The 25,913-nt window shown below is 54.3% G+C and overlaps 3 protein-coding genes across 15 annotated transcripts in view; 2 read left to right on the top strand and 1 right to left on the bottom strand.

Moving 5' to 3' along the window:
* The first annotated feature begins 624 nt into the window (after positions 1 to 624).
* On the top strand, positions 625 to 17,750 carry Nherf1 (NHERF family PDZ scaffold protein 1). The gene is given in 6 exon segments (NM_021594.1): positions 625 to 1,125; positions 13,110 to 13,271; positions 14,031 to 14,184; positions 15,926 to 15,966; positions 16,899 to 16,988; positions 17,207 to 17,750. Coding segments are annotated over 6 exon segments (1,071 nt in total). The 5' UTR covers positions 625 to 693; the 3' UTR covers positions 17,399 to 17,750.
* A 2,034-nt stretch (positions 17,751 to 19,784) lies between these two features.
* On the bottom strand, positions 19,785 to 25,325 carry Nat9 (N-acetyltransferase 9). Of its 7 annotated transcripts, none has more exon segments than NM_001440278.1 (8): positions 19,785 to 20,200; positions 20,881 to 20,975; positions 21,120 to 21,179; positions 22,030 to 22,173; positions 22,680 to 22,789; positions 23,734 to 23,947; positions 24,281 to 24,366; positions 25,277 to 25,325. In NM_001440278.1, coding segments are annotated over 5 exon segments (636 nt in total). In that variant the 5' UTR covers positions 22,777 to 22,789; positions 23,734 to 23,947; positions 24,281 to 24,366; positions 25,277 to 25,325; the 3' UTR covers positions 19,785 to 19,960.
* Positions 24,966 to 25,913, top strand: part of Slc38a12 (solute carrier family 38 member 12) — a 58,706-nt gene continuing 57,758 nt past the window's right edge. For 5 of the 7 annotated variants that reach the window (XM_087572520.1, XM_087572521.1, XM_087572519.1 and 2 more), the window contains exons 1-2: positions 24,972 to 25,054; positions 25,653 to 25,765. In XM_087572520.1, the coding sequence (XP_087428646.1) occupies positions 25,721 to 25,765 (45 nt within the window). In that variant the 5' untranslated portion in view covers positions 24,972 to 25,054; positions 25,653 to 25,720. 7 annotated transcript variants of the gene reach the window in all.

Raw genomic sequence — 25,913 nt, forward strand, 5'->3', positions numbered from 1 at the left:
AGACATCTGTCCGGTTCTTAAGTTGGCCCTGGGGAGGGGGAGGAGTGAGGGGGGGTTATGGGGTGGTTTCCTCGGCAACTGTCGCTCTCCTCTCTCGAGCCCAGCTATGCAACAGGCTTTGGCTGAAGGCGGTTTAAAGCGTTGAGGATCCTTTACCCCGAGGCTGGCTCTTCTAAATCCCCCTCCATGACCTGGAAACTAGAGCGGAGCCTGTAGGGCCTCCGGGCTCAGTACCTGGAACCGGGCCCCAGCCCCGGCCCAGCCCCGCCCGATCAGCCCAACTCGCCACTTGGTAACAAACACTTCCACTTCCTGGGCTCTCTTTTCTTCTCTCGCTGCGGGGTGCCGCGCCGAGCTAGGCCACACCCCCGTTGTCCTGATTGGTTAGATTCGTTCACCCCGGCGCAAGATCCCCGGTTCGTAATTTCTGATTGGCTCACTGTGATCCACACCCACCGCACGGCCCCGCCCCCGAGTTTAGGAGCTGGGGCGGGCTCTGGAACGCTCAGACGCCGCGCAGGGCGGGGATTGGCCGGCTCCCTTCCTGTGGGGTTCGCAACCGCGGTTCCCGGGACACCTGTTCCCTGTACCCCGTGCGGTGCTCAGCTCCCAACTCGAGCTCTGCGGCTCGGAGAGAAAGGTCGTGAGTCCGCAGCCTCCGACGGGACCGGTTCTGAGCCTTCGCAGAGCAAGATGAGCGCGGACGCAGCGGCCGGGGAGCCTCTGCCCCGGCTCTGCTGCCTCGAGAAGGGTCCGAACGGCTACGGCTTCCACCTGCACGGGGAGAAAGGCAAGGTGGGCCAGTTTATTCGGCTAGTGGAGCCTGGCTCGCCGGCCGAGAAGTCGGGGTTGCTGGCCGGGGACCGATTGGTGGAGGTGAACGGTGAGAATGTGGAGAAGGAGACGCATCAGCAGGTGGTGAGCCGCATCCGCGCGGCGCTGAACGCCGTGCGCCTGCTGGTGGTCGACCCTGAGACCGACGAGCAACTCAAGAAGCTGGGCGTCCCGATCCGGGAAGAGCTGCTGCGCGCCCAGGAGAAGTCCGAGCACACCGAGCCGCCAGCGGCCGCCGACACTAAGAAGGCTGGGGACCAGAATGAGGCCGAAAAGAGCCACTTGGAGCGGGTAAGTGCGGGTTGGGCTGGGTGTGGGACTAGGATTCCGGAGAGACTCGGGCGCCCGGGACGTCCAAGCACTTTCTGAAACTCGAGCAGCGAGGAGGAAACGGCTTCCGCCCTCTGACCCGGAGCCTTCGCAGTTTCTACAGCAAGCTTCGGAGTGCGACCCGCAACCCCATTGCCCTGTCCGTGCTGGCTGGGGAGCGGAGCGCCTTTGCCGCCTGCATCTCCTGTCTCCTCGGACTTTGGGGAAGCGGCGCAAAGAAACCCAGTCCCCTTCTCTGCTTCCATTCCTTGGATTCCGCCCCACAACCCAGACTCATTCCTGGGTTATCCTTGCCTGCAGCTAAACTAAGATCTCCCTCCCCCCTCCCCCCGTTCTCCCTTCCTCCATATTTCTACTCTCTTCAGTCCCTGTGGATGGTAGCTCAAAGTGGCTTAAAGGCTGAGTAACAAAGGGTCCCTGGGAGGCCCTACCCGCACCTCCTGGGTCCTCCAGTTTGTGCATCATTAACTCACACCGGTTGGACTTCATCCTTCTCAAGACTAAAGTGACTTCTAAGAAAGAGAGGAAGTCCCAACGTCCCGGAGCGAGGGGTGGGGGTGGGGTGCCTGGAGGAGGCGCAGAAGCGTCTTGGGGGTGGTGGCTCTGCCACCCCGGAGGATTTATGGTCCTCTGGAATGTGAGGAGTAAGCGCTCGCTAGCTGGTATCTCGGAGCCTGGTGGGAGGACCTTAGAAGAGGAGAAAAAGGAGAAAGAGGCTGGGGGAGGGAGCTGGACTAAGACCAGGCGGCGTCCTGCAGTGCCGACCCTCCGCAGGTGGTCTCGCCTTGGTGTCATCACTGCTCACTCCTGTGATAGCAAGCCTGCTGGCTGGCTTTTGCCAGTGTTTGGTATTTCCCCCCAAACAACCCCAGTTTGGGTCAGCTGCTGGAGGGGCAGTTGGCAAAACAGGAGCTGTTGGTGCTGAGCCTCCCGGTCCCTAGAGGGAAAGAAGGGAGGGAGGCCAGGTTCAGGGCGCAGACTATGGGAGCAGGGTCCCTTCAGTATTCACTGGCTCTCTACCTGATCGATACCGCCGCCACACGTAGATCGCGGTATCCATGGAGCCAGAAAGATCCTCCCTCAACAGGGAAAGGGCACTGTTCAGCCGTAAGGTTGAAGGCGGAGCCTGAGAGTACCAACTGGTTTGGTGGAAGTGAGGTCACCAGAAGCCCTGTTCTGCCAGAGTTTGGAGCTGGGAATGCCAGGGCCACCAAGTTCCCACTTCCTGCCAGTGCCAAATTGGCATCGGTAGGCAGTAGTAGAGGCCCTGGCAGCAAGTCGGAACAGGTGACCTCTGCTCTCAGGCACGAACCCAATTTGAACTTTGTGCCCAGTCCATTGATTCACCAGTCCCTCCCCTTCCCCCCCCCCCCCCGCCGCCGCCCCCTATTCTTTCCTTTGGACTTTAGCACCAGAACAGATAGTCAGCAGCCTCCCCTCACTCCACACACACACACACACCAAGTTGCAGTCTCTTTGGCTGTACTGCTGGGTGTTGGAGGGCTGTGGTGAGGCTTCTGTGGGAGGATCTGTATCAGACTGGTTTGTATCTAAAAAGGCAGTGGGCTGAGGCTTCCTGCTTGAAGATCTGTCTTCCTGAGAGAACACAGAATCACGGGCCCCTAGGTAGTAGTGGGACGCCTTGGGACACCTACGTTTATGTAGATTCCTCTGGCCAAGGGACTCTAGAACCGTCATGGGGCATGTTAGTCGTTTTCGGAATTTGATTTTCCCCATCTCTTCAGGAGCAGTGGCATCTCCGCCTGCTCCGTAGCTATGGAAACAGTGGTGACCACTTGTGCCCCGCTAGTTCGTTGTTGCCCAGGCCATGAAAAGCCCAGTCCCTTCAGCTTTGTTCTGCTAAGTGTCTCTCTCTGGTATTGAGTTCCCATGTCCTGATACGTACGGGGAGCTTGCCGGCAACATGGTCCCACACCTCATCCAATGTTGCAAAAGGTGCCAATAAACACCAAATCATCCCTTTCCTCTAGATATAAAGCACCCAACTGAGATTTGACCATTTGGGCCTGGATTTGTTTGCAGAGTAAGAACTGCTCTGTTAATCTCTTAAGGGGTGAGCAGGAGGAAGACGTCCATAGAGACTGACTGGTCTCTGTGGGCGGGGAGGAAGCAGGGCTGGAAAAGGTGCCCACCAACACCAGGCCATCCCTGGTAGCTGCCTCAGCAGGTCCTACCCAGGAGGTAGATAGAGGTTTCTTCTCTGAGACAGGGTTTTATTACGGCCCTCTGGCTGCTCTGTAGACCAGGTTGACCTCAACTCACAGAAGTTCTCTTGCCTCTGCATCCCAAATACTGGGGTCCCAGGCATGCTCTGCCATTCTGAGCCTCCACCTTGTTCCTAAAACCAATGTCCCTCACCTTAGCGAGGTCTTAACCTGGGACTTTTACATTTGTAGGGATGGTTGGTTTGTTTTGAGACAAACCAAACTCACTATGCCACCTTAGGCTGGCTTGAAACTATGTAGACCAGGCTGGCCTTGAACTCACAGAAGAGCCTCCTGCCTCTACCTCCTGAGTGCTGGAATTAAAGGTGCACCAGGCTGGAATTTACAAATCTGGCTAAGCTGGATGGGCAGTAAGCCCTAGAGATTCTCCTGCCTCCACCTCCCTGCATAAAACCTCCACTGTTGGGTTTTGGGGATTTGGGGGGGGTGTTTGTTTGTTTTTCTTTGTTTTTGTTTGTTTTGGGGGGGTGGTCAGTGTGGGGATTGAACTCAGATCTTTATGCTAGCCCAGCAAGAGCTTTATCTCCCCAGCCCTTCACCTGCCTTCCTATTGTCTTTCCCTGTTCACTGCCAGACATGGGGCAAGGCCTAAATTCTTGAGCTTTGGCCCAAAGCGGGGCCTGGGCAGACCTCCTGAGCCAGCTCAGCTGTACTAGCTGGACTGCCTGGAGCCCGGTTTCTTCATATCCCTAAGCCTCCGTTTCCTATTGTGTAAGTTGGGGATGATGGCGGTGACCTCATAAGGCTATTAGGATTACATAAGGATGTGTGCAAGTCACTCAATACCTGGCACTAAGTAAGTGCTCAGTAAATGTTGATTGTTGGCATTTGAAGTAATAAATAGTTCTCAGTGATGATTTCTCCCTACCTAGGCAGGTTCAGCTGTGGCCAAGCCCAACCCTCCGAAGTGCTCAAAGATCACTGTTGTTTAATGTTTATGTGATGAGTTGGGTGTGGTGGCTTCCTGAGCCTATAAACCCAGCACAGGGGAGGCAAAGGCAGGAGGATTGCCTTGGAGGCAAACCTGGGCTATGGGATGGGATTCTGCACCAGTGTTTAATAACAAAACGACAGAAGTTCTATGTGGTACCATGGTCCTCCACAAACTTGCCACCCGCCCTCTTACTCCCAGCCGCACACAAAGATCCGAATCTCCTCGGGCAAGTTCTGTGTCCCTGTGGCTCTGTACACACTGCTCATAGCTTCCACCTCAACTACATGCGAAGCCCCGGGCACAGCCTTGGGTTATCCAATCGCTCTTACCCACACTGCTCTGCGGCTACTGTAGGGAGGTGTTCAGTAAATGTTATTTGAATTAATGAGCGAAATGCATAGTAGCTATAAGCGACCTTTATCCCAGTTCATCCCGGACCAGGACACCTGGGCTTGTTTATGCAACCAGTCCACCCAGAGATGGAATTCCAGATAGACTCAACCTACTCCTTCTTGCTGACTAGCACCTTCCCTTTTGACAGGGAGACCAAAAGTCTAGGCTTTGGGGTCAGGAAGAGTAGCTCGGAGAGCCTCCACTCTACCACTTCCTGCCTCTGAAACGCAGCAAGTTCCTCAGCCCCTGCAAACCTTAGCTTCCGAGAGCGTGCAGCGAGGTAGGGGACCAGTCCCCAGCCTGCGGGGCTGTTAGGGAGATCGATAAGGTGATAGGCCACGAGTGTGAAAGCACCCAGGTTCATCCGGGTTCCTCCCAGCTTTGACCCTGGTCTAGAGGCAAAGATGGGGCAGCTACCCTCAGGAAGTGCGATGAGGTGGGTGGGCACGGTGAGCTGACAGGCGGCTGACAGGCAGCTGACAGGCTCACTTTGGCTAAGATGGAGCCTTAGAAGGGCAAGCTTTGGAAGGAAGCTGCTGGGTGTTTGGATTTGAAACAGACACCAGGTCAAGGCCCAGTGTGGTAGCGCACACTTTTAATCCTGGCACACCCGGGAAGCGGAGGCAGTGAATCTCTTAAGTTCGGGGCCAGCCAGTGCTACACAGTGAGACCTCGCCTCACAAAAAAGAAGTGGATAGGGTCAGGCCATGTTTGGATCAATCTATCTATGGGTTAAATGACAGAGTCCCTGCTTCTTAGTCATTAGCCTCAGGCCAGTTTGTCTGGAATGATTGTTTTAGGGACAGAAAGGAACTTCTCAGGAAACCTCAGGCTGACGGGGAAGGAACTCCTCACCCTTGGAGCCTCTGAGAAAGTGGGGGAATGCTGAGACCTTAGAAGGCCAAGGAGCAGTGTCCAAATCTGTTGGAGCTATGGCCTCTTCTCTGAGGAAAATGCACCACAGGTACTGACCTTAGGGTCCTAGCCTGCCCTTCTAAGGCAGGGCGGACGTGTTTGGAAAGGAAACTTATTTAATGCATGTGAGCCCCATCACCACAAGTGGGTCTCTTGTGGGGTGGAAATAGCTATTAAGATGGTTCTCGGCTAGCAAGCAAGGTAGGTGTCTTGGTTCCCCAGCCACGACGGCATTGTGTGTGTACCTCTCTTCGGTCACACAGTTGGGTCATCTTCAGATAAATCTGGACCGCATCAGGACCATCACCATGGCAAACAAAACTCAGGCTTCTTTGTGCATGGTGATAATTTGTCCAGCTTACATAGGCTACAGGTTCACACCCCAGCAACACAGACATACACAATTAGCGATTCAGGCTGCTTGACCCAGCTTCCTGCAGGAGTTAGGGGTAAGAAGTTCTTGTTGGATGGAGCCAGAGCTTTTGTCCTGCAGAAAAGCTTCCTAGTAGCTCAGTCCAGAAGAGAGGGTAGTTCCTATCTCTTAACGGGTAGGGTGCTACCTCTCCTAACCCTAGCATAGAGACTCCAGGATGCTGGCCTTGAAAGTTTCCTGAGACTTTCCTTCCAGGTAGAACCGTTCATTCTTCTTCATATCTCGGCCATGATAATGTCTCAGTCCCTGTATCCTAAACAAGAAGACACTGTAGGTTCCCTGAGGTCAGATGACTTCAAAAGGCAGCATGGTTACATGTGGAGACCATTGGCCAGATTCAAATCTCAGATCACAGACAAAAGCGGCCTCACTGTGTACATGTCAGGTCACGGGCCTTAGGCCCATAGCAGCTTCACAGAGTAGAGCATGGTTGGATCTGTCTGGTAACAGACTTTTCAGCCACTGGCCACATGAGGTGTCCAAGTGGAAGTACTCTGCACACGGGAACTGGTTCAGGTTGATACCCTTTATCAATCATTCTTGATACTAGAAGTGTTCAGAATTTTGGATGCTTGCCACAACACAAACCTGAGACATAGGGGTAAGACCCATGTCTGTGCACAGAATTCGCCACCTGTGTCTCATACGTGCTTTCTACACACAACCCGTTGGTAATCACATTCTGTTTAGGAACCAAAGCTTCCTCATAATGGAATTTTCCATTTGTGATATCATGCCAAATTTTTCAGATTTGGGGACTAGGAACGTAGTTCTGTCGATAGAGTGCCTGCCTAGCAGGCTCGATGCCCTGAGTTCTAGCCACGGTTACCACATATAACTGGAATCGGGCATGGTGGTGCACACCTGTAATCCCTGGTCTTCTGGGAAGTAGAGGTCATTCTTTAATCTGTAACGAATTTGAGGCCAGGCCAACCTGGGTTACAGGAGACCCTGCCTGGAAGAACAAGAGTCAGATTTTTGGATCAAGGTGTACTTTAGATTTTCATTAGGAAACCCCCCCCCCCCCCCGCAAAAATAAATAGAGGTAAACTAGCCAGGTGGTGGCGGCAAACATCCTTAACCCCAGCACTCAGGAGGCAGCAGCAGATGTCTTGAGTTTGAGGTCAACCTGGTCTACAAAGCAAGTTCCAGGACAGCCAGGGATGGGAAGAGAAAGGAACTTTGGGGGTGGGGGAAATGGATTTATTTGGTTTTGCTTTGTTTCTTCGAGACAGGGTTTCTCTGGTGTATAGCCCTGGCTGTCTCCTGGAACTTTCTTTGTAGACCAGGATGGCCTTGAACTCAGAGATCCACCTGACTCTCCTTTTCCAAGCCCTGGGATTAAAGGTGTGCGCACCCCCACATTATTTCAGATTTTTAAACAAATCCATACATTGAGATGGTAATATTTTGATTACATTGTTATTATCTTTTGGGGGGAGGGTATGGTGGTAGAACTCACTGTGTAGACCAGGCTAGCCTTCTGCTCACTGAGGTCTGCCTGCAATTGCAACCATGCCTGGTTTTGTTTTGTTTTGTTTTTAATTCCCCACATCTGGTATATGTGTACTCTAGCCCTTCTCCAGCTCTGAGTTCATATCCTGCCCTCTCCTCTTGTCAACCGTGTGTAGTTGAGCGATTCACTCTTTTTTTTTTTCTTCCCCCCCCCCCCCCCCCCGGAGCTGGGGACCGAACCCAGGGCCTTGCGCTTGCTAGGCAAGCACTCTACCACTGAGCTAATCCCCAACCCGGAGCGATTCACTCTTTAAAACCTGGCTTTCTCCTCTGTGAAATGCAGGTGTGTCTCCCTTACAGAATTACAGTTGGGGTTCATATGAGAAAAAATATATATGGCTCCCAGCATAGTGCCTAGTACGTGCTAAACATTCAGTAATTGGTAGCTGCCATTTGTTTCTTCCGTAGAGAGCCCCAGCTTCACAATGAGCTCCTTGAATGTCCTTTCTTAGTCTCTTGGGACAACCCATAAAATCCGGCAACTTCTGGGAGAAGGCTTGGGGGTTGGTAGTGATGGACTGCCTGCCTGCCTGCCTGCCGGGCCAGCAGGAAGGCACCTGGCAGCTAGTCTTGGATGGAGTCCAGCTAGGCAGCAACCCAGGTACCAGTCTGCTCTGTCTCAGGCCTCCCCAGCCTGGGAGAGAACTGAGTGGAACTCTACTTCACCTTAAGTCTCTCTGGCCAGCACCGAGGAGACACAGAGGGACTTCAGTCAGAATGAGGACCTGGCTCTGGGCTCTGTCTTAGGAGTATCAGTGTCTCTGAAGCAGCACCCACCTCAGCTCTCCTCATTTCTCCTTCTGCTTGGCTCCTACAAGGACCAGCCAACACTCACATGCATGTGCGCGTGTGCGCACGCACACACACATTCATATGCACACACACCAGATGTGTTCTGATCCCAAGAAACCGCAAGATCAAGGACCTTCTTTGCAAACATTATTTTGCAAACATTACTTGGCCTATAGAGATGAAAAAGAGGAAGATGATGCCATCTGAAGAAAGCAGATGACACTTAGCCTAGAGTGGCAGAAGTGTCCCAAGCCCCTGGTCTTATCCAGCCTGCAGGAAGCATTACCTGAAGCATTACCGGGCAAACCTAGGCAAAATCAAGCCTGAATTCATGGGGTGGGAGGGAGACAAAACACTTGTCTCCCACAACTAAGCAGAAAAGTCCCTGGCCCCTTCCCCCTCCCCTTTCTCCCTCCCTCATCTCTATCTGTGTGGACCAACAGGGCACCAGTCGTCTTTTCATAAAGAAGAATCCTGACTGGCCGGGGGAAGACCAGCCTTAGAAAGTGTCCCCTGGCTGCCCGGTGGTCTTCCGACTCAGTGCCCATTCCCTACTGGGGCTTGGTGCTGGCTGGCCTTTGGGAAGTGGTAGAAACTGTCTGGGTTGTTTCTCCTGAGCCGTCACCATGGCATGAGCCAGGGAGGGGGCTGAGCCCAAAGGGGCTTTGGACCCCTTGTAGTACAGCCTAGCCCTCCGCTCCCCAGAGACAGCACAAGGATTAGGGTATCGACTTTCCCCAGCTTTCCAGGTGGCTGCAATGGTGACTATTGAATTCCCGTGCCCCCATCCTCTCCCTGGCCCGCAGACTGGGGGTGGAGATGGTGTGGCTGCTGTGCTCGGGGTGGGCTTAAGACCCTGGGTCAGAGGGTCAAGGGGCAGCCTGAGAACTGAAGAAAGGAGAAGGGCTTCTTGAGGAGGCTTTGAAAGCAACGCTCCTGGTCCTCTGGAAACTGAGAGAGTTTCAGTCAGTCCAGCCTTGACCATTCCAGCCCATTGATACCACCCTTGGCCACTGTTGCCTGGGGTCTCCAGTCTCTCCTCAACCAGTCCTGATTTTTACTTCCAGCTTGGAAGTTCACATGAAGGTTTATGCAGCCTCTGACCCCATGGTCCCATGAAGGTGTCCTCCCACCCCCATGTCCCCCGCTGTGGACCCCTCGAGTTGGCACAAGTTACAGGGCACGCACAGTAAGCCCAGGACAGGGTGGAGTTTCCCCCTTCATCCCTTTTCCCAGGGGCAGAACCCAAGCTCTGATACTTTGCCCTTCCCCCATTTCTATTTGGCTCTAGGCCTGAGAACTAGGGGCCTGCCCCCAGGGGACTCCTCAGAGCTGGGCTGGGCGAGGACTCAGCAGCTACCGTGAGTGAGTGACAGCTCCTGAGGACAGGAAGGAGACAGGCTAGTTTCTCTGAAAGTTTAAAACACTCCCCCTCCCCTGCTTGTGATGGAATAGACCTAGAGCAGTGGTTCTCAACCTTCCTAACGCTTAGACCCTTTTTAACACAGCTCCGTATTTCATGGTGACCCCCAACCATAACACATTTCTCTTGATACTTCGTAACTGTAACGTTGCTACTGTTGTAAATATGATCCGCGGATATGCAGGATATATCATGTGACCCCTGGGACAGGGTTGTTCAACCCCCAAAGAGGTCCCCACCCCACAGGTTAAGAACTGCTCTAGAGACATCTGGAAGGGTCCTGTTAGTACTGAAGGTGTGTGAGTGCTGCACCGAGTGAGGCTTTCTGGGTAACACCACCCACCCTACCCTGCTACCCACAGCCCCAGAATCAACCAGAGCCACCACAGGGAATGAGTAGAAAATGACTTATCCCCTTAGGCGGGACCTTCCCAGCCTTCCTGGTCCTCCTGTTGCCAAAAGGATGCAAAGTAGACCTTTGAATTCTAATGGTAGGCGTCACTAGAAAAAAATGGATACTGAGGTGACGCTTTGTACTAAGGTGCACTGGGAAAAACCCAGAGCACACACTTGAAACCGGAAGGTGGTCATAACCAGGGAACCTAGCCCAGCCCTGCCACCTCCCCTGAACCCTCAGCCTGGTTCTAGCCACGGTGCCAGCCCGGGCATGCTCACAGCCTCGTCACCCAGGCCAGACTTTATCCATCCACTCAGGCTGAGGTTTTGACTGAAAGAGGTGTGGAGGCTACCGGGAGGAAGCCTGTGGTTGCGTGAGCTCCCAGACACCTGGTCAGTGTGAGGAGAGCCTCCGCTGTCTGCCTGTGACTGGCTTCGCTCCAAACGGGCTGCCTGGTTCTGGACCCAGTGCTTAAGAACAGATGATGATGTGGTGGTGGGAGTTAAGGCAGGCGGATCTCCAGTGAGGCTGAGTGGGTTTTTCCCTTCTCAAACACAGTCTCAAACACAGCGAAGCAGCTTCCAACCAGGCTGCTGTGGGAAGTCTGGGGTAAGAGAACCCTGGGGAGGGTGGGGAGGAACCTGAGGCAAACTGAGATTCCACAAACCGAGGGCCACGGGAGGTGTGTGGCTGAGGCAGAAAGTTGAGCCTGTTGTGGTGGCAACAACTGGTCAGACCTGTTCCGGCTCACCTAGGCAGCCTGGGGGAGGGCCCGAGGGTGATGGCAGCTTTGTACGGGGGATTAGCTGGAAGGAAGCGAATCCTCACTCGGAACTCCAGAGGTGCTGGCGGTTGGGAGGTGGGGCTGCTGGAAGGGAGGGGCTAGGTCCCAGCAGGGTGAGGAGGGGCCTTCCGTGGCTACCTTCTCTTTGCTGCCCATTTGGTTGTCTTTGCTGTTTGAGGTGAGAGTTAATTTTTTAAGTAGCCACTGGGGAAAAAAATCCCAAGTATCAACTTCTCTGTCTTCTGTACCCTACCAAATACCCCGAAACAAATATACAGTGCCTGCCCAAGTGTTCTTTTTTCCACCTTTAAAATTTATTGTGTGTGTGTGTGTGTGTGTGTGTGTGTGTCTGTCTGTCTGTCTGTCTGTCTGTCTGTCTGTCTGTCAGAGTGCCATGGTTAGAGGTTAACCTGTGGGAGTCACTTCTCTCCTTCTGCTTGGTAGCAAACGCCTTAACTGGATGAGCAGGCCCCCACCCATCAAGAGTGAAGGGTTGGCATCGGAATGCTGACACATGGAGCGCGGAGAGGCTGGGGGAGGGCTCCCTTCACTCTTTCCCGCTCTCCCTTGCCTTTTGTAGCCCCAGCTAAGGATTTGGGTTTCAGAGCAACCTGGCACACTACCCTCCTCCACCCAGCATCTCAGAGTTCCTGGACTGTTCCTTAGGAGCAGGAACAATGGTAAAGTGTTGGTATGCAGAGGGACTTAGTAAGAACAATGGTGACATCCAGGTCCAAGAGCTCCAGAGGGTTGCTTTATACAGTGCCATTATGTCATTGTGCCCCAAAGGCAACCAACGGGGTAGGCAGGGTAAAGGCAATAAGCATCTTCTATAAAGGAAAACCCTGAGGCCCAGAAACGGAAATGATTCGCCCCAAGTCACAAGGTAGTCAGGGAGCCTTTTTGCCCCATAGGGTAGGTGACCACCCAGGGTTAGCCAGCCAGCCATTGTCCAGCAGGCTGCCCAGGCTTGGAGTTAGGGTCAGAGTAGTGCTTTGCTTCCAACTCCTGCAGCCTTGTGCCCATATTCCGTCCCATCTGTCAATCAGTGTGAGCATCAAGAATCCATCTGTCAGCCAGCGTACTGTGCGAGCGTTATCAAGGCAGTGGCTTCAGAGCCGAGCCTGCCTGAAGAGAATGGAAAACGGTGAAAGTTTTTCCCAGCTGAGTGCACAAAGGACAGCCGTTTGCATCCTTTGGGAGGCTGGTGAGATGGCTCAGTGGGTCAAGGCACGAGCTACCAAATCTCACAACCTGACCTCCCCCCCCCCATGGTGAAAGAGCACCAACGCTCACAAGTTGTCCTCCGACCCCCATATGTCGTGGACGCTGGTGTATGCATACTCTCTTTCCTGCACTGAGTAATTTTAGATGAAAAGTAACAGGTCCTGCTTTCCAGGCCACGTAGATGACATTGGCCCTGCCCTGCTCCTCAGGGCCTCCTCCCCATATGAGTCCCTGGGGATTAATGAGCAGCGCCCCACCTGTCCCACCTCTCCCAACCCCCATTCCTGTTGCTCCCTATGTCCTGGGCTCGATATGTCCTGGGTGACCTGAGGATGGTCCCTTCCACGCCGGGACCCTTCACCCTGACACCTACCAGGTTTCAGTCTTTCGGTCTCACATTTGGCTGGGCCGCCTGGCTCACCCAGGTCAAGAAGGGAGCCCACTAGAGAAGAAAGGCTTTACTGTACACAAGCTGTCCAGCTCTCAGTAAACAGCTATCCTTGCCTTCACAACAGAGAACAGATACATGGGCCAGGTGCCCACTCCTGAGCCTCAGGTATCCGGCCAGGCTAAGAGGGCCAGATGAGCCCTAGGTGGGGCAGGATTCTACCCAAGGAGGAGCAAAACATGTAATAGAATGACAAAGAGGGGAGCTAGCCGCCGCAGGGACAGTGGCTTGTTTAGAGCCACTCAGTCTGCTTCAGCGCTGTGTCCATTCACATCTTCTGAACCCTGGGCCAGATTCTCTCGTATTGCTCTAGAGTCTCCAATCACCATTGGATCGTTCCAGAGCCTTCTAGGTGGGGAGGTAGCATTGGGCTGGGTGGGCAGAGAACACAGGGTCGGGACAGTAAGGAATGACACGGATGCTTCTTGTCCCTCGCAGCGTGAGCTCCGACCCCGGCTCTGCACCATGAAGAAAGGCCCCAATGGTTATGGCTTCAACCTGCACAGTGACAAATCCAAGCCAGGCCAGTTCATCCGAGCAGTGGACCCGGACTCACCAGCAGAGGCGTCTGGCCTCCGGGCCCAGGACCGGATTGTGGAGGTGAAACCCTTTACCGTGTTCTCCAGGCTTTTCCCTCCTAAGCTTTGGTGCTCTGGGGCAGCCTTCCACCATGTGTGGTTTGGTTAACCCATGGGAAATGGCCAGCGCAGAGATGCTGGATGGCAGGCTGCTCTGAGGGTAGACAGGAGGAAAGGGGGTGAGGGAAGGCTGGAGGTATAGCTAGCAACTTGGTGGGCACACAGACTGGCTGGCTGGCTGGCTGGCTTCTTTTCCCATCTCCGGTTCCGGTTTACCACGTATACGCTTGATTTACCTGCTAAAATCTAGACAGATACCACTGGCTGCCCTCACGGCCTTCTTGATGCCTGGCATGAGGAGGGGTTAACCCCACCCACCCCCACCCTCCTGAGCTTAGCTGTGAGACACCCTGTCCTTCGACTGCACTCAGGAGAAGAAATGTGAACTAAAGGCTTGGGCTGCTCCCAGAATCACAGTCTGAGAACCTTAGAGCCACAGATCAGCCTTTCCAAGACTTCTCACTTTACACATGAGAAAACCAAGGCCCTGAGCGGGAGGTTGGTCAGAAGAGAGCCCAGCCCAGGCTCCCAGGCCTCTCCTCGATCACAGCTGTGTTTGTGTAGTCTCCTCTGGGTATTTTCTTTGGCTCTTCCCATATGTCCTGCTTCCCAGCTGACCGGCAAGAGAACCACTGGGAGGCACGTGAGGGAAGGCAGTGTTCTTAGGTGGGACCCCCTCCACCTACCCTCCCCAGCAACCCATCTCTGCCCTGCCTCTCAGGTCAATGGCGTCTGTATGGAGGGCAAACAGCACGGGGACGTCGTGTCTGCCATCAAGGCTGGAGGTGATGAAGCCAAGCTGCTGGTGGTAGACAAGGAAACAGATGAGTTCTTTAAGAAGTGCAGAGTGACCCCGTCCCAGGAGCACCTGGATGGTGAGTTCACAGTTGGGTGCCCCGAGCCAGGGGTGTGGCCAGTGCCTAAGGCCTGCTCAGACATGGGGGATAGTTTCTTCGATTGTTCTTTCTCCTTCCCAGACAGCCAGTGGCCCAGAGTGTCTGAAGGTGGCAGGTGACAGCAGTTAAATGGCATGAAGGAGAGGGTTAGGGTTTCAGTCTGTACTGAAAGGCATGGATGGCCTGAGTCCTTCTCTAGTCCAGTGAGTTCTGAAGCTATCCCTCTGAGAAGAAAGAGTTAACTCTCTGGGGCAGCCTCTTGCCTTTGCTGGGTAGATCAGAGTCCAGTGACAGGGGCCCAGTGCTCCCCTCCCCCCTTTCTGTCAAGTTACCTTGGAAACTCAGGCTTGCTGGCTCTGAAGAGCTGTGGGTCCCCTTCAGTCCTGGGCCCCTGCCCTCCCCCATCCTCATCTTGCCAGGCCTGGCACCTCCTCCTGTCGAAGCCAAGCCAAAGTGAGTAGAACTGACCTCTACACCAGGCAGGAGGGACTGAGCACCCCTCACTCCTTAGTCCTGATTTTTCCCTGGGAAGACAGCTTTGGAGGGAGATCTCTGCTGTGCTGAAAGTGAAACCTTTCTGGACTTTGCAGTGGGTGGGGCCTCCCTGAGGATCAGAATTGTAGCAGTAGGCCAGGGTCCACATAACTCAGTTCCCCAAGGGGAGGGGTAGAGTGGCCAGTCCTGTCATGGGGAAAGATTCACAGGCATTGTAACCTAAGTATACAGAAGCACCCCACCCATCCTTCCTAGTCTCTGAACGTGGCACAAGTGCTTGTCATCACAGGCTGTATGGGAGGTGACCCCAGGCCTGGCTCTCTCCACCACTGACCTCTCCTGACTCACCCAGGACACTGTCCTTGAACCTTCTTGTCCCCTCATTTCCAGGTGGCAGATAGTTGGCATTGCTTTCTCTCCAAGGCAGCAGGTGCCACCTATATAATCTGAGGTGTGGCCCCAAATCTGCTGTCACAGCAGCAACCCATGGGATATATGAATACTTAGGCCCAGCCCTGCCCTGGGGTATATGTGGGAGAACAGAGGACAACGTTACAGGAGTCCGTTCTCCCCATCTTTCCATCTGGGTCGTGGGGAATCCAGCTCAGGTCATCCGGCTTGGTGGCAAGTATCTATCCACCGACTCACCTCTCTGGCCACAAGGGAACTTGGTTTGGACTGGTTACCCTAGAACTCCATCCCACCTTAACTCTCTAACAAGCTCAGCAACTTGACATTCTGGGTCAGATGTCAAGCTGGGACGAGAACGGTAGCTCAGTGGTCAGTCGCCTGACTGGTGTACGGAGGGCTGTGTGTTTGGTTCCCAGCGCTGCACGTCTTACCCCATTATGGGGGGTTCCGTCTTGTCCGTCAGATTGCCAGTCAGCATCAAGTAGCCCTCCTCAAGTATGACCCTTCCCAATCCTCAAAAAAAAAAAAAAAAAAATCCCCCATTTGCCAACTGGGATATTTTAAAAGTAAATGTTTAGTTGAAAGTAAGGTATTACACTGTAGTGGCAGGGGGAGGGGGAGGTCTTGTTTTCTGAAATTGTCAAACAGCCTCTCTGTACACTGGGTCATCAAAATGTCAAATGTACACTCCCTGGGTTGCAGCCAAAAAAGTTGTAGCGACTGGCCTCTAGTATGCAGTCTGGTGAGCTGCCCTAGCCTCCTCTGTTCTCCTCCTGCCGTTTCTGAACTGACCTTTGCTCTCTCCCTCATCTAGGCCCCTTGCCTGAACCCTTCAGCAATGGAGAGATACAGAAGGTAAGGGGTCTCCTGAGCACTTCTCTTTAGGGACAGGCAAGTAGTGACATGGATGAGAGTCTGGCTCAGGCTCACTCATCAGGGCCCAGTTCCAAGTTCCTCCTGAGTTCTGAGCCATAGGACTGCCAGAGGACCCCAGCCCCTGTCAGGGGGCAAAAGCTGTCACTTGGGAAAGGCTAGCCTGGGGCCCCTCTGCAGCCCCCGCCTCCAACTCCCACCATACAGAAGAGGCCATTCTTCCCCCTAAGAACAGAACCTCAGTGTCTGGCGGCTGGTCCTGCCGCTTCCAACCCCTCCTCCTCAGGCAGAAGGGAAGGGGGTAAGGCTGGGAGCCAGCCGAGGCCGTGGAAGGACCCAGGAAGAGGCTGAGTGCCAGGCTCACACCCCAGCCAAAACCTCTACTCAGGCATGGGCTGTCTCAGAATCAGACCATAGAGCCAGGAGTTGGCAGGATCTGCTTGAAGGCTTCCTCATACGGGACCTAGCGGAGGCAAGAATCAAGCCATGATCCCAGCCTTCTGCCACCCCATCCATGGTTCTAGAATACTCTATCCATCTTATCCCTTAAAGACCCTGGTTGGCTACTTTGGAGTTAAGGCATGGAGAGGGCCACAGAGGGTTAAGGGATCAGTGTGTTCTTCATGCCAAATAGAGAGGGAGGGACCAGGTAGCCCTGTGCTCCAGGAAACCCCTCCTGGGTCACTGGTCCAAGTGAGTCAGTGCTCCAGAGTGTTGGGGAGGATGATCGGTCAGCAGTTCCCCACCCCTGCCTAGGTGATGGATGGAGCCAGGCTGCCCCAATCCTTTTAGGAATGCAGTAATGTAAATCTGGAATTTGGATGGATGGCCAAGGCCTGAGCGAGGACCCTTCTCTCCTCAGGAGTTTCCTTTCCCGTTCCTTGCCAACCCATACTTTTTCCTCTCTGTACCAGGAGAACAGCCGTGAAGCCCTGGTAGAGCCAGCTTCAGAAAGCCCCAGGCCAGCCCTGGCAAGATCTGCCTCCAGCGATACCAGTGAGGAGGTAGGCTGGCCCCGTGGGGGTTGGTTACGGGAAGCCATTTCCGGGCTACTCTGGTTCCTGGCACACTAGCCTGCCCTTGAGGTCACATGCTGAGGTACAGTTTGCTCTTGTGACCTGACTACCCGGGTCATTGCTCCAAGGGATCTAATCCACTTCTGACGCCAAGGACCAGGGATCCCTCAGGGGTGGGCATAATGACTCCTTCCTTCTCTTTGCAGCTAAACGCCCAAGATAGTCCCAAGAGACACGATTCCACAGAGCCCTCATCTACCTCCTCCTCCTCTGACCCCATCTTGGACTTCAACATCTCCCTGGCTGTGGCTAAAGAGAGGGCCCACCAGAAGCGCAGTAGCAAGCGGGCCCCGCAGATGGACTGGAGCAAGAAAAATGAACTCTTCAGCAACCTCTGAGCATTCCACCTCCGCTGTTTTGTGCTGGAGGGTGGGGCTGCCCACCCGACCTAGCTCCCCTTTTCTTCTCCCAGGTGCCCACCAATCAACATTCAAATCAGCATCAGCACCCACCCCACTTCCCGACAAATCTGATTTTCCTACAATTCTGTCCTTCCCTCATCCTAGGGAAGGAGAATGTCCTGACTCCCTGCTCTTCCCCTAAGGGCTTCTTCCTACCAAAGTGTCCCTTCACCAGTCCGCCAAGGACACCACTGGGACCCTCACTAAGCAAGGACCTTTGGACCAGACAAGAAGTCTCCCCTCGGCAATGTGTGATAACCAAGTCCAAGGTTTACCAGGGGCTGTCTATGGCAGCCACTGCTCATAATGGACAGGGTGCCCAAGGTCCTCGGAGCTACCGCTTGGTATCTTTGGTTCATTTTTTTTTTTTTTAAAGAGTGTAGTATTGAAATTTTAGAGGAGTTCCTGTTTTCAATGATTCTTGTGATTTCCCTGGTTGTTGTACCCAGGGCGTGACAATGGCCTCATCCTTTAAAATGTTGTTTCTGCTCTCACCCTGAGAGACCTGGGCGGCATGGGGAAAGCCTGGCTGCCTCTGTCCTGAGCCAGGTGCCACCACTGTAAGGAAATGCCTTCAGAAATTCACTGGTTCCTTCAAAGTGCTTGAGCCTCTGCGTCTTCCTTTGTAGCTTTGCCTCAGCCTCGTACGTGCCTGTCAGGTAGGGTATGGGTAATGGGTTCCCAGGGGGCCGGCCTTTGGTTAAGATGCAGGATACATACACTCCTAGAGGACCATCTAGGGATCTGGCAGCCACGAGCTTGAGTGACTTTGTAGCTACTCTGGGGTCCACCAGGCCCTTAGCCCCAAGTCAGTGTGTCCTGGGACACAGGACCATAGGGATGCTTATAAGGACTCTGGGAAGAGGAAAGGGAGAGGGTCCTGGGGCCTCTGAGCACTACAAGTAGAATCTTCCTGCAGAGCTGGGTTCCCCATGTGAGGACTTGTCTCCCTGCCCCACCCCGTGTATTCACCCCCCACCAAGGGGTGCAGATTCTCAGGGATCTTGAGCCTGCCCCAAATACCCACCCTATCTCCCAATGGCCTGATTGGAAGAGATGTCTGGCACAGAAGAGTAGACCCCTTAGCCTCAGGACACATTGTATGGCAAGGTGGGATGGAAGGGATTTTGCAAAGGGAAATAGACTGCCTCTCTGCCAGGAGGCTTGAGTGCCCAGGCTGCAAGGCCACGAGGTCCTGGGACCAATTGACTGGTGTTCAAAAAAAAGGGAGTGTGGTCCAGGCTACTTCCTACACTCACCTATTCTACAGAAAGACCACCCAAAATCAGGCCACTGGTCTGAAAGGGCAAGTAAAGACTGGATCAGGTTGAGAAGCCTCGGGGTTGTGAGAAAGGCCATCTTAGCATCAAGCTCTGGATTCCTTAGAAGAGCCCATCCGGAGCCTTTATCACAGTGCCTGTCCTCTTGTGCCTGCCTGCTTGGCTGCCTCTGGCCTCCCTCCCTCACCCACACTTCTACCCTTTGACCCCAGGTGGAGGCCCCCAGGCTGCTGTACCAGGCCTAAGGATCGTCCTAAAGGGGTTGGAGGAACCCCTCCCTACCTCACCTGCTGGGTGGAGAAGCCCTGGGGACCTTTGACTCTAAGCTAGACCAGAACTCCTGGCTAAGGGCTGGAGTAGAGTCCAAAGGGAGCCAATAACAAGCTTCACTTGGAATTCAGGAGCTATGGGTAGCAGTTTTTGTCCCTGCAGTCTCAAGTCAGATGCCAGGACTCGGGGCTGGGAGCTCTTAGCAGCAACCTTATCAGGAGCCATCTCTCTCACAAATGCACTTCTAACCTTCTGTCAGAGCGGTTTTGAAATCGTGCCTGGTCTTCATGACTTCTTCAGATAACGAAGGGGGGAGGGGGGATGACACCCTTTCTTGCAGAGGCTAAAGAACTTTGTCAGCAGCCTGGCCATCCCGAAACTGTGCCTCTGCTGCCCCCTAGTGACCAGGTCCGGTGCAGCTGCCCAGAGACAGGGTGATGAGCTGACCGGAAGGCAAAGCGCCTGATGTACCTGTACTTGCAGGAGGGGCTGAGAGTGGCCTCCAGTTTCTCTGCAGCAGGCTCCAGGCTTTTCTGACAGGGATGCTCCCCAGATACAAGGAGCTATATTCACAAGCCATTCTTCCCTCAGACCTGTCAGGCCCCAAAGAGCTAAAACAAGGCCAAGGATGCTGGGGAGAGGGACCAACCCAGTACTTCACCTTGTCACCTGTCTTCCAAAGGTCCAGCCTACTAGGTCACCCCGGCCTGCTGACAACAGGATCTGCCCCTGCCCTCCCCTTCCCCAAGGGGAGGATGGATGAAGAAATGAAGGAAGCTGCCCCATGAGAGCTTTACTCAGCCAGGGCCCCAGGGAAAGGCTGGTTCTCCACATCCTTCTGGTTTCTAGTTCCCACCTCCACCCCTTCCAGTGCAGTCAGAGTCAGTGTATGGTTCGGGGTTGGAAGGAGTGTTCTTGACCATGGCTAGCCAGGGGAGGCCACACAGGCTCAGGAGGGCCTGGAGCAGACTGAAGATACTGTGCTTTTATCTCCCGTGCAGCTGTCTGGCCTTGGGAGCATGTAATTCCAACTCTTCTGCTCACTCGGGGTGGCTGTCACAGGCTCTGCTTTCCTAGCTCTGTAGGGTCTCTCTTCCATGTGGCTTGTCTGCTCCAGAATCCACTGCCGCTCTGACTCGTTCACTGCCAGCCTGAGTGTCACCTCCTGGAAGACGTTGCTCATAGCCACCTGTAAAAGCCAGAGAGCAGGCCTACTGAGCGCCACCCCAATCCTCATAGCCACGTGTAAAAGCCAGAGAGCAGGCCTACTGAGCGCCACCCCAATGCTCATAGCCACCTGTAAAAGCCAGAGAGCAGGCCTACTGAGCGCCACCCCAATCCTCATAGCCACGTGTAAAAGCCAGAGAGCAGGCCTACTGAGTGCCACCCCAATGCTCATAGCCACCTGTAAAAGCCAGAGAGCAGACCTACTGAGCGCCACCCCAATCCTCATAGCCACGTGTAAAAGCCAGAGAGCAGGCCTACTGAGCGCCACCCCAATGCTCATAGCCACCTGTAAAAGCCAGAGAGCAGACCTACTGAGCGCCACCCCAATCCTCATAGCCACCTGTAAAAGCCAGAGAGCAGACCTACTGAGCGCCACCCCAATGCTCATAGCCACCTGTAAAAGCCAGAGAGCAGGCCTACTGAGCGCCACCCCAATGCTCATAGCCACCTGTAAAAGCCAGAGAGCAGGCCTACTGAGCGCCACCCCAATCCTCATAGCCACGTGTAAAAGCCAGAGAGCAGGCCTACTGAGCGCCACCCCAATGCTCATAGCCACCTGTAAAAGCCAGAGAGCAGGCCTACTGAGCGCCACCCTAACACCAACAGCTCTACTTCCATGGGCCTCCCTATCAGTGCTCTTACCTGCTTAAAGTGTAGTTTCTGGAACATCCGGATGCTGGGTTCATTTTCTTGCCCGATTTTGGCCTCAAACTTGGTCAGACCTAGCTTCGTCACTCCTCCAGTTACAAGAGAGAGGCAAACAGAAAAAGCCTCTTGTCCCGGTCTGCAGTCGAGGGCCTGCCATCCGCTGCCCTACCCCCACCCCAAGAAGACTGAGGCCTACCCACCTCTACCCATGTGGTCAGTTCTGTCTGTCTTACCGTAGGACATGATCAGGAGGGAAGCCTCAGTGCCAAGTCCCTGGCGTCTGCAGCTGGGCTCTGGGAAAAAGAGCACACTAGCTGGTACCAGACACCGGGCTCCAGTGTATACACATGGCAGGTACTGGCTCAGGGATTTACCAAAACTCCACCGTTAGTTAGCATTGTGCCAGGGAAAAAGACAGGCGCACAGAAGCACAGGACAAACAAGGCCGCCAGCAACCTGAACCAGCTCCCTTCACCAGGGAGCTCTGGGCAGAAGCTAAGGACCCAGGACGCACAGGCAGACGGGGCTCCTCCACAGCATGGCAGGGCAGGGCATCTCCTGGATCCTTGCTCTCTGGAGGATCCCCTCCCGAGCAAGGAACAGATGGGAGTTTTGGAGACAACAAACTCGAGGGCTGAGGGCTGGGAAGATGGCTCAGTAGTAAAGTGCCTACAAGGAGGGCCAGGGTTTGATGCCCAGAACCCATGTAAAAAAAAAAAAAAGCTGGGTGTGGGTGGCATGCATTTTGAAGCCCTGTACTGGGGGAGGGCACAGCCAGCTTGCCTGGCCTACTTGGCAACTTCCAAGCTGGTCAGAAACCCTGTCTCAACAAAACAAAGGTTTAAAAAGGAAAAGGTTGATGATGAGTGAGGAACAAAAGCCAAGATTGTTCTCTGGTGCCCACACAGACAGATGGACAGACAGACAGACAGACATGTACCAAAGGTCAGGTCACGCCAAGGCATATGGGAAAAAAGTGAACCCAAGGGCTAGTCACCATGCTGAATGTGGGACGAGGTGGGGGGGGGGGGGGGGGTTTGGGCAGAGGTGGGTGAACGGGACGACATGACAGTCTGTCACAGAGCTAGCTGACAGCGGCTGGCTGATCTCTCTGAGGTTCTGCCTGGGTCAGGTAAGACAAACCTGCAATCATGACCTCGATCTCCCCCAAGGTGGGGTCTTCTAGGTCTGTGAGGAAGAGGTTCACGTCTCCCACCATGCAGCTCTCTTCAGGGGGGCGAGGCTGGGCCTGCCACTTCTCGGCATCCAGCACAATGAAGGTGCACTCTGAGGGCAGAGGCAACAGGGTTAGCACCTGCAGACTTCAAAGAAGAGAGGCAAGGCTGGTGTTCCCACCCGAGCCAGACAGCTGCAGAACAGGGCCATCCCTGAGTAAGGGAAAAGGGACCCAGGGCCTGGTAAACAGGTCAAGTCCACCCGCGATCTGAAGTGGGAAACAGTTTTCTCCAAGGCGTCTGTACAGAGGAACGAGGGACCCGAAGGGCAGGAGGACCTGTAGTAACTAGGCTATGGGATGGAGGTGAGAGCAGGGCCTAAATGAACAGTGAGAAATCAAACTGCCTTATTTTCTCTGAATCCCTCCATGCTAGCCCAGTGTCTGCTCAGGAGCCAGCCTCGGGGACCCCTGTAAGCGGTCCAAGTATAAGCAACCTCCAAACTTCTTATCATCACACCTTAGTGACTCCCCCCCACCCACCCAGAGGGCAGTAGCTGAGGGGTGGGAGAAAGGAAGAGTGAAGGCTTCCTGGGGTGGGGGTGGGGGGACTCCTCACTGTCTTCGTCTTCACACCAGCTACACTGCATCTCATACTCCTGCTGTAGGGTCAGCTGCTCGGAGGCTGTCAGGTGCCGCAGTTCCTCTGACTTCATCCACTCGTGGTACCTGGAGGGGTGGGGGTGGGGCTTGCCTTAGGGAAGAGGTACTGATTCAACAGCATTGGGTTTCTTGGGTGTGGAAGGGCAGGCCTGGATGCCCAGCATAGGGGAGATGGAGCCAGGAGGATCAGGTGTTCAAGGCCACCCTGGGTTCTAGGAGGCCCTTTCTAAAAAGCAAATGAGCAGGAAGAGGATCGAGTGTTTCACCTCTGTCTGGGGTTGAATTCTATGCCAGGCCCTCAACAGTACAAGCCCAAGCAGCTATGAGGTATGAGGTGCAAACAAGCAAGAATCTGACAACGGGTGTGGTGGCACACGCCTTGAGGCGAGCCCGGCCTACATAGTTCTAGGCCTAGATAGGGCTGCACGGTTGAGACCCTGTCTCTAAATAAATCCACACAAATTAAAAAAATGAAGGATCTGACATCCGCTCCTTTCTGATTTTGCTCACACAGGATAAGCGCTGTGGAGGCACGAACTTTATAGTCATTTTTTGCTCTGTGTCAGAACATGCTGTAGGTACTGACTTAACATATAATCTATAAAAAAAAAAAAATACCCCCACCACCCCCAAAAAAGAAACACCACAAAAAGTATGAATTTGTGCTCTCCGAGATGAAATGGGTATGGTTAGTCAGAAAAGGTAGGTTCTCCCCTCAGGCAGCAGCAGAAACTAACTATATCCACTTCTGGGTGCTCAGATACCGCTGCTCCCCACCCCCCCCACCCCCACCCCCGCCCTCGCTCCCCGGCCCTCCGCCCCTCCCCCCGCCCAGGTAACATAAAACCAAACCCGCCTCCAATTCCCGAGACCAAGTATATGCCAATCCAACCTCAGAAATGAGGGCTGGGAAGACCTCTACGAGGCAGGGTGCCAGGGACCTCCCCAAAGTAAAACTATTGTCCCCTACACGGCCAGTTTCTCCATCTACCGGATGTTTGCCAACTAACCTCACAGAGAGTCCCTGTATCTCACTTCTGGCCTTTAAACAGTAGGCATCAAAATAATGAAAACATCTGGGACAAAGCACACGTTTAAGTCTCTAGGGCAATACCAGGGAATGCCACCATCAGTAATTTAGAACGAGGGAAGGAGACACGTCATTGTTCTTTGCCTACACACATCTAGAAGGTGTCGTTCATGATTGAAAAGCCAAAATGAAATCTGAGACATGGAGGAAAAAGAAAAAAGAAAGAAAGAAAGAAATGAGCTCTCCATTTCAGCTCTACCCTTCCTGCATGTAATCCCCACTCCCATCCAAAACGCCCACTTAGAGACACCGGCTCACTAAGTACCCCTAGCTGGCCTGGAACTTCGGACGCGTAGACCAGGCTGGCCTCAATCTCGCATCTGACTCTGCCTCCCAAGTGTTATACCGGAATCAAAGGTGTATAGCACCACAAATAATGTTTCTTAAACCGAACAGACTCCTAGAGTGGAACACCCTGTTTCCAACAGCCCCCCACGCTACAACCAGTCAAGTAAACAGTTAGTTACCTAGGCACATGCTCGGAGGTGTAGGGTACCAGGACCACCTTCTTGCCCAGTAGTATGGTGTTCTGATTCAGCTTCATTGTAGCTGCCTACAAGTGGGGAGAGTTAAAGACTTCAGAGCCCCAAGCGTCTTTCCAAGCAGGGTGGGAACTCAAACTCTTCCAGGAGCCGTGGGGCTGTGTTGACAGAAGAGCGTCCTGCCTTTCCCTCACAACGACTTGAAAGGACATCCGATCCCTACACAACGCGCCCCAGTCCACCCCCTAATGACCTGTTAACCCTTTTTCAACCTGTTTCCAACCCTAACCTCCAGCGTCCACGTCACCGGGCTCTGGCCCTTCCGTTTTCCTGTCCCCAAGTCCCACTCAAAGTTCTCAGGCCTCAGTTCCTTGCGTGGCAGGACAGTGGTTCCTCGCCCGTCTGAGAACCGTAGTTTGCAAACTGCAAAGCTCACAACCACCCCACCCCGCCGAGGAACGCGTCCCCAACAACAGCGGTCAGTGCCCGCCTCCGGGAGCCAGGCTTTCCGCTGGCGCGTCGGTGTGCACTGTCCGCTTCCGCCACGCAGACGGCAGCCGTGGAGCCCAATCCCGGCCCCGCCCCCGCGAGGCGCCCAATCAGAGCACTGCGCCCCTCCCCACGCGCTCGCTTGGAAGGCGGACTGGGGAGCGTGCGCATGCGCGTAGCGGGCGCTGGTGCGGGGGGCCGCCGGTGCCCGGTGGCAGCTGCGGAGCTGGAGGCGGTGGCCGCTGTGCCCCGGAGCTAGCTGTGCTGCAGGTTTGGGACGGGCAGGAGGGTAGGATAGGGTGGAGATGGATGTGAATCTTGGAGTCTCACCAGGAGGGGAGGATAAGGGAAGGAAAGAGACGGGCTCTTGGGAAGAGAGGAAGGCTTAAAGGTGGGAAACCCTGAGGCAAGGCAGAAGGCAGGTGTGGGTGCGCGAGGTCCCATTTAAAAGAAGAGGCTTTGGGGCAAGGAGCTAATATGGGGAGGGGCGACCTTGGAAAAGCTGGCTCCCTGCTGTGGGCGGAGAAGCAGACAGTTGTGTGGGCTGTCTGTGTAGTAGTGAGCTCATAGATACTGAATGAAGTGGACAGACGTAACCATTTTAAGGTAAAGGAGGCTGTGACGGCTAGTGAGGCTTAGTGTCCTGAGAGGCCCCCCTCAGTCACTTGGAGTGTGAGCAGCATCCAGGCTCAGCAGTCAAGTTAGAAGGCATTGTCCAGGGAGCTGCGTCCCACCAAGGCTGTCTCATGGCAGATACTGAGGCCGGAGTGTCTGAGATAAAAGGGCTACAGGTGAAAGGGGCAGGCTGTAAGTCTCCCCCAATGCCGTCTCTGACATTAGAGAACTAAAGTCTACCCTTTTGTCTTAGGAGCTGCAGCAACTGCTGGCACTGTGCAGAAGGAACCTCTTGGACCAGCCCTTCCTCACTCTCTGGAGATGGCGGGCGAGATCACAGAGACGGGGGAGCTCTATTCTCCTTATGTGAGTTTTTCCTCCATAAGTGTGTTCCGCTCACCACCATGCCGCTGGTTTCTAGAGAAGCCCACTGCTGACAGTGGACTATACTAATTATGGCCCTGATTTAAATAGACCCTGGTGAGAAACTCCACATAGCTCCCATCAGGGTTCA

This window comes from Rattus norvegicus, chromosome 10 (genome assembly GCF_021556685.1).
Source record: "Rattus norvegicus strain SHRSP/BbbUtx chromosome 10, alternate assembly SHRSP_T2T, whole genome shotgun sequence".
NCBI lineage: Eukaryota > Metazoa > Chordata > Mammalia > Rodentia > Muridae > Rattus > Rattus norvegicus.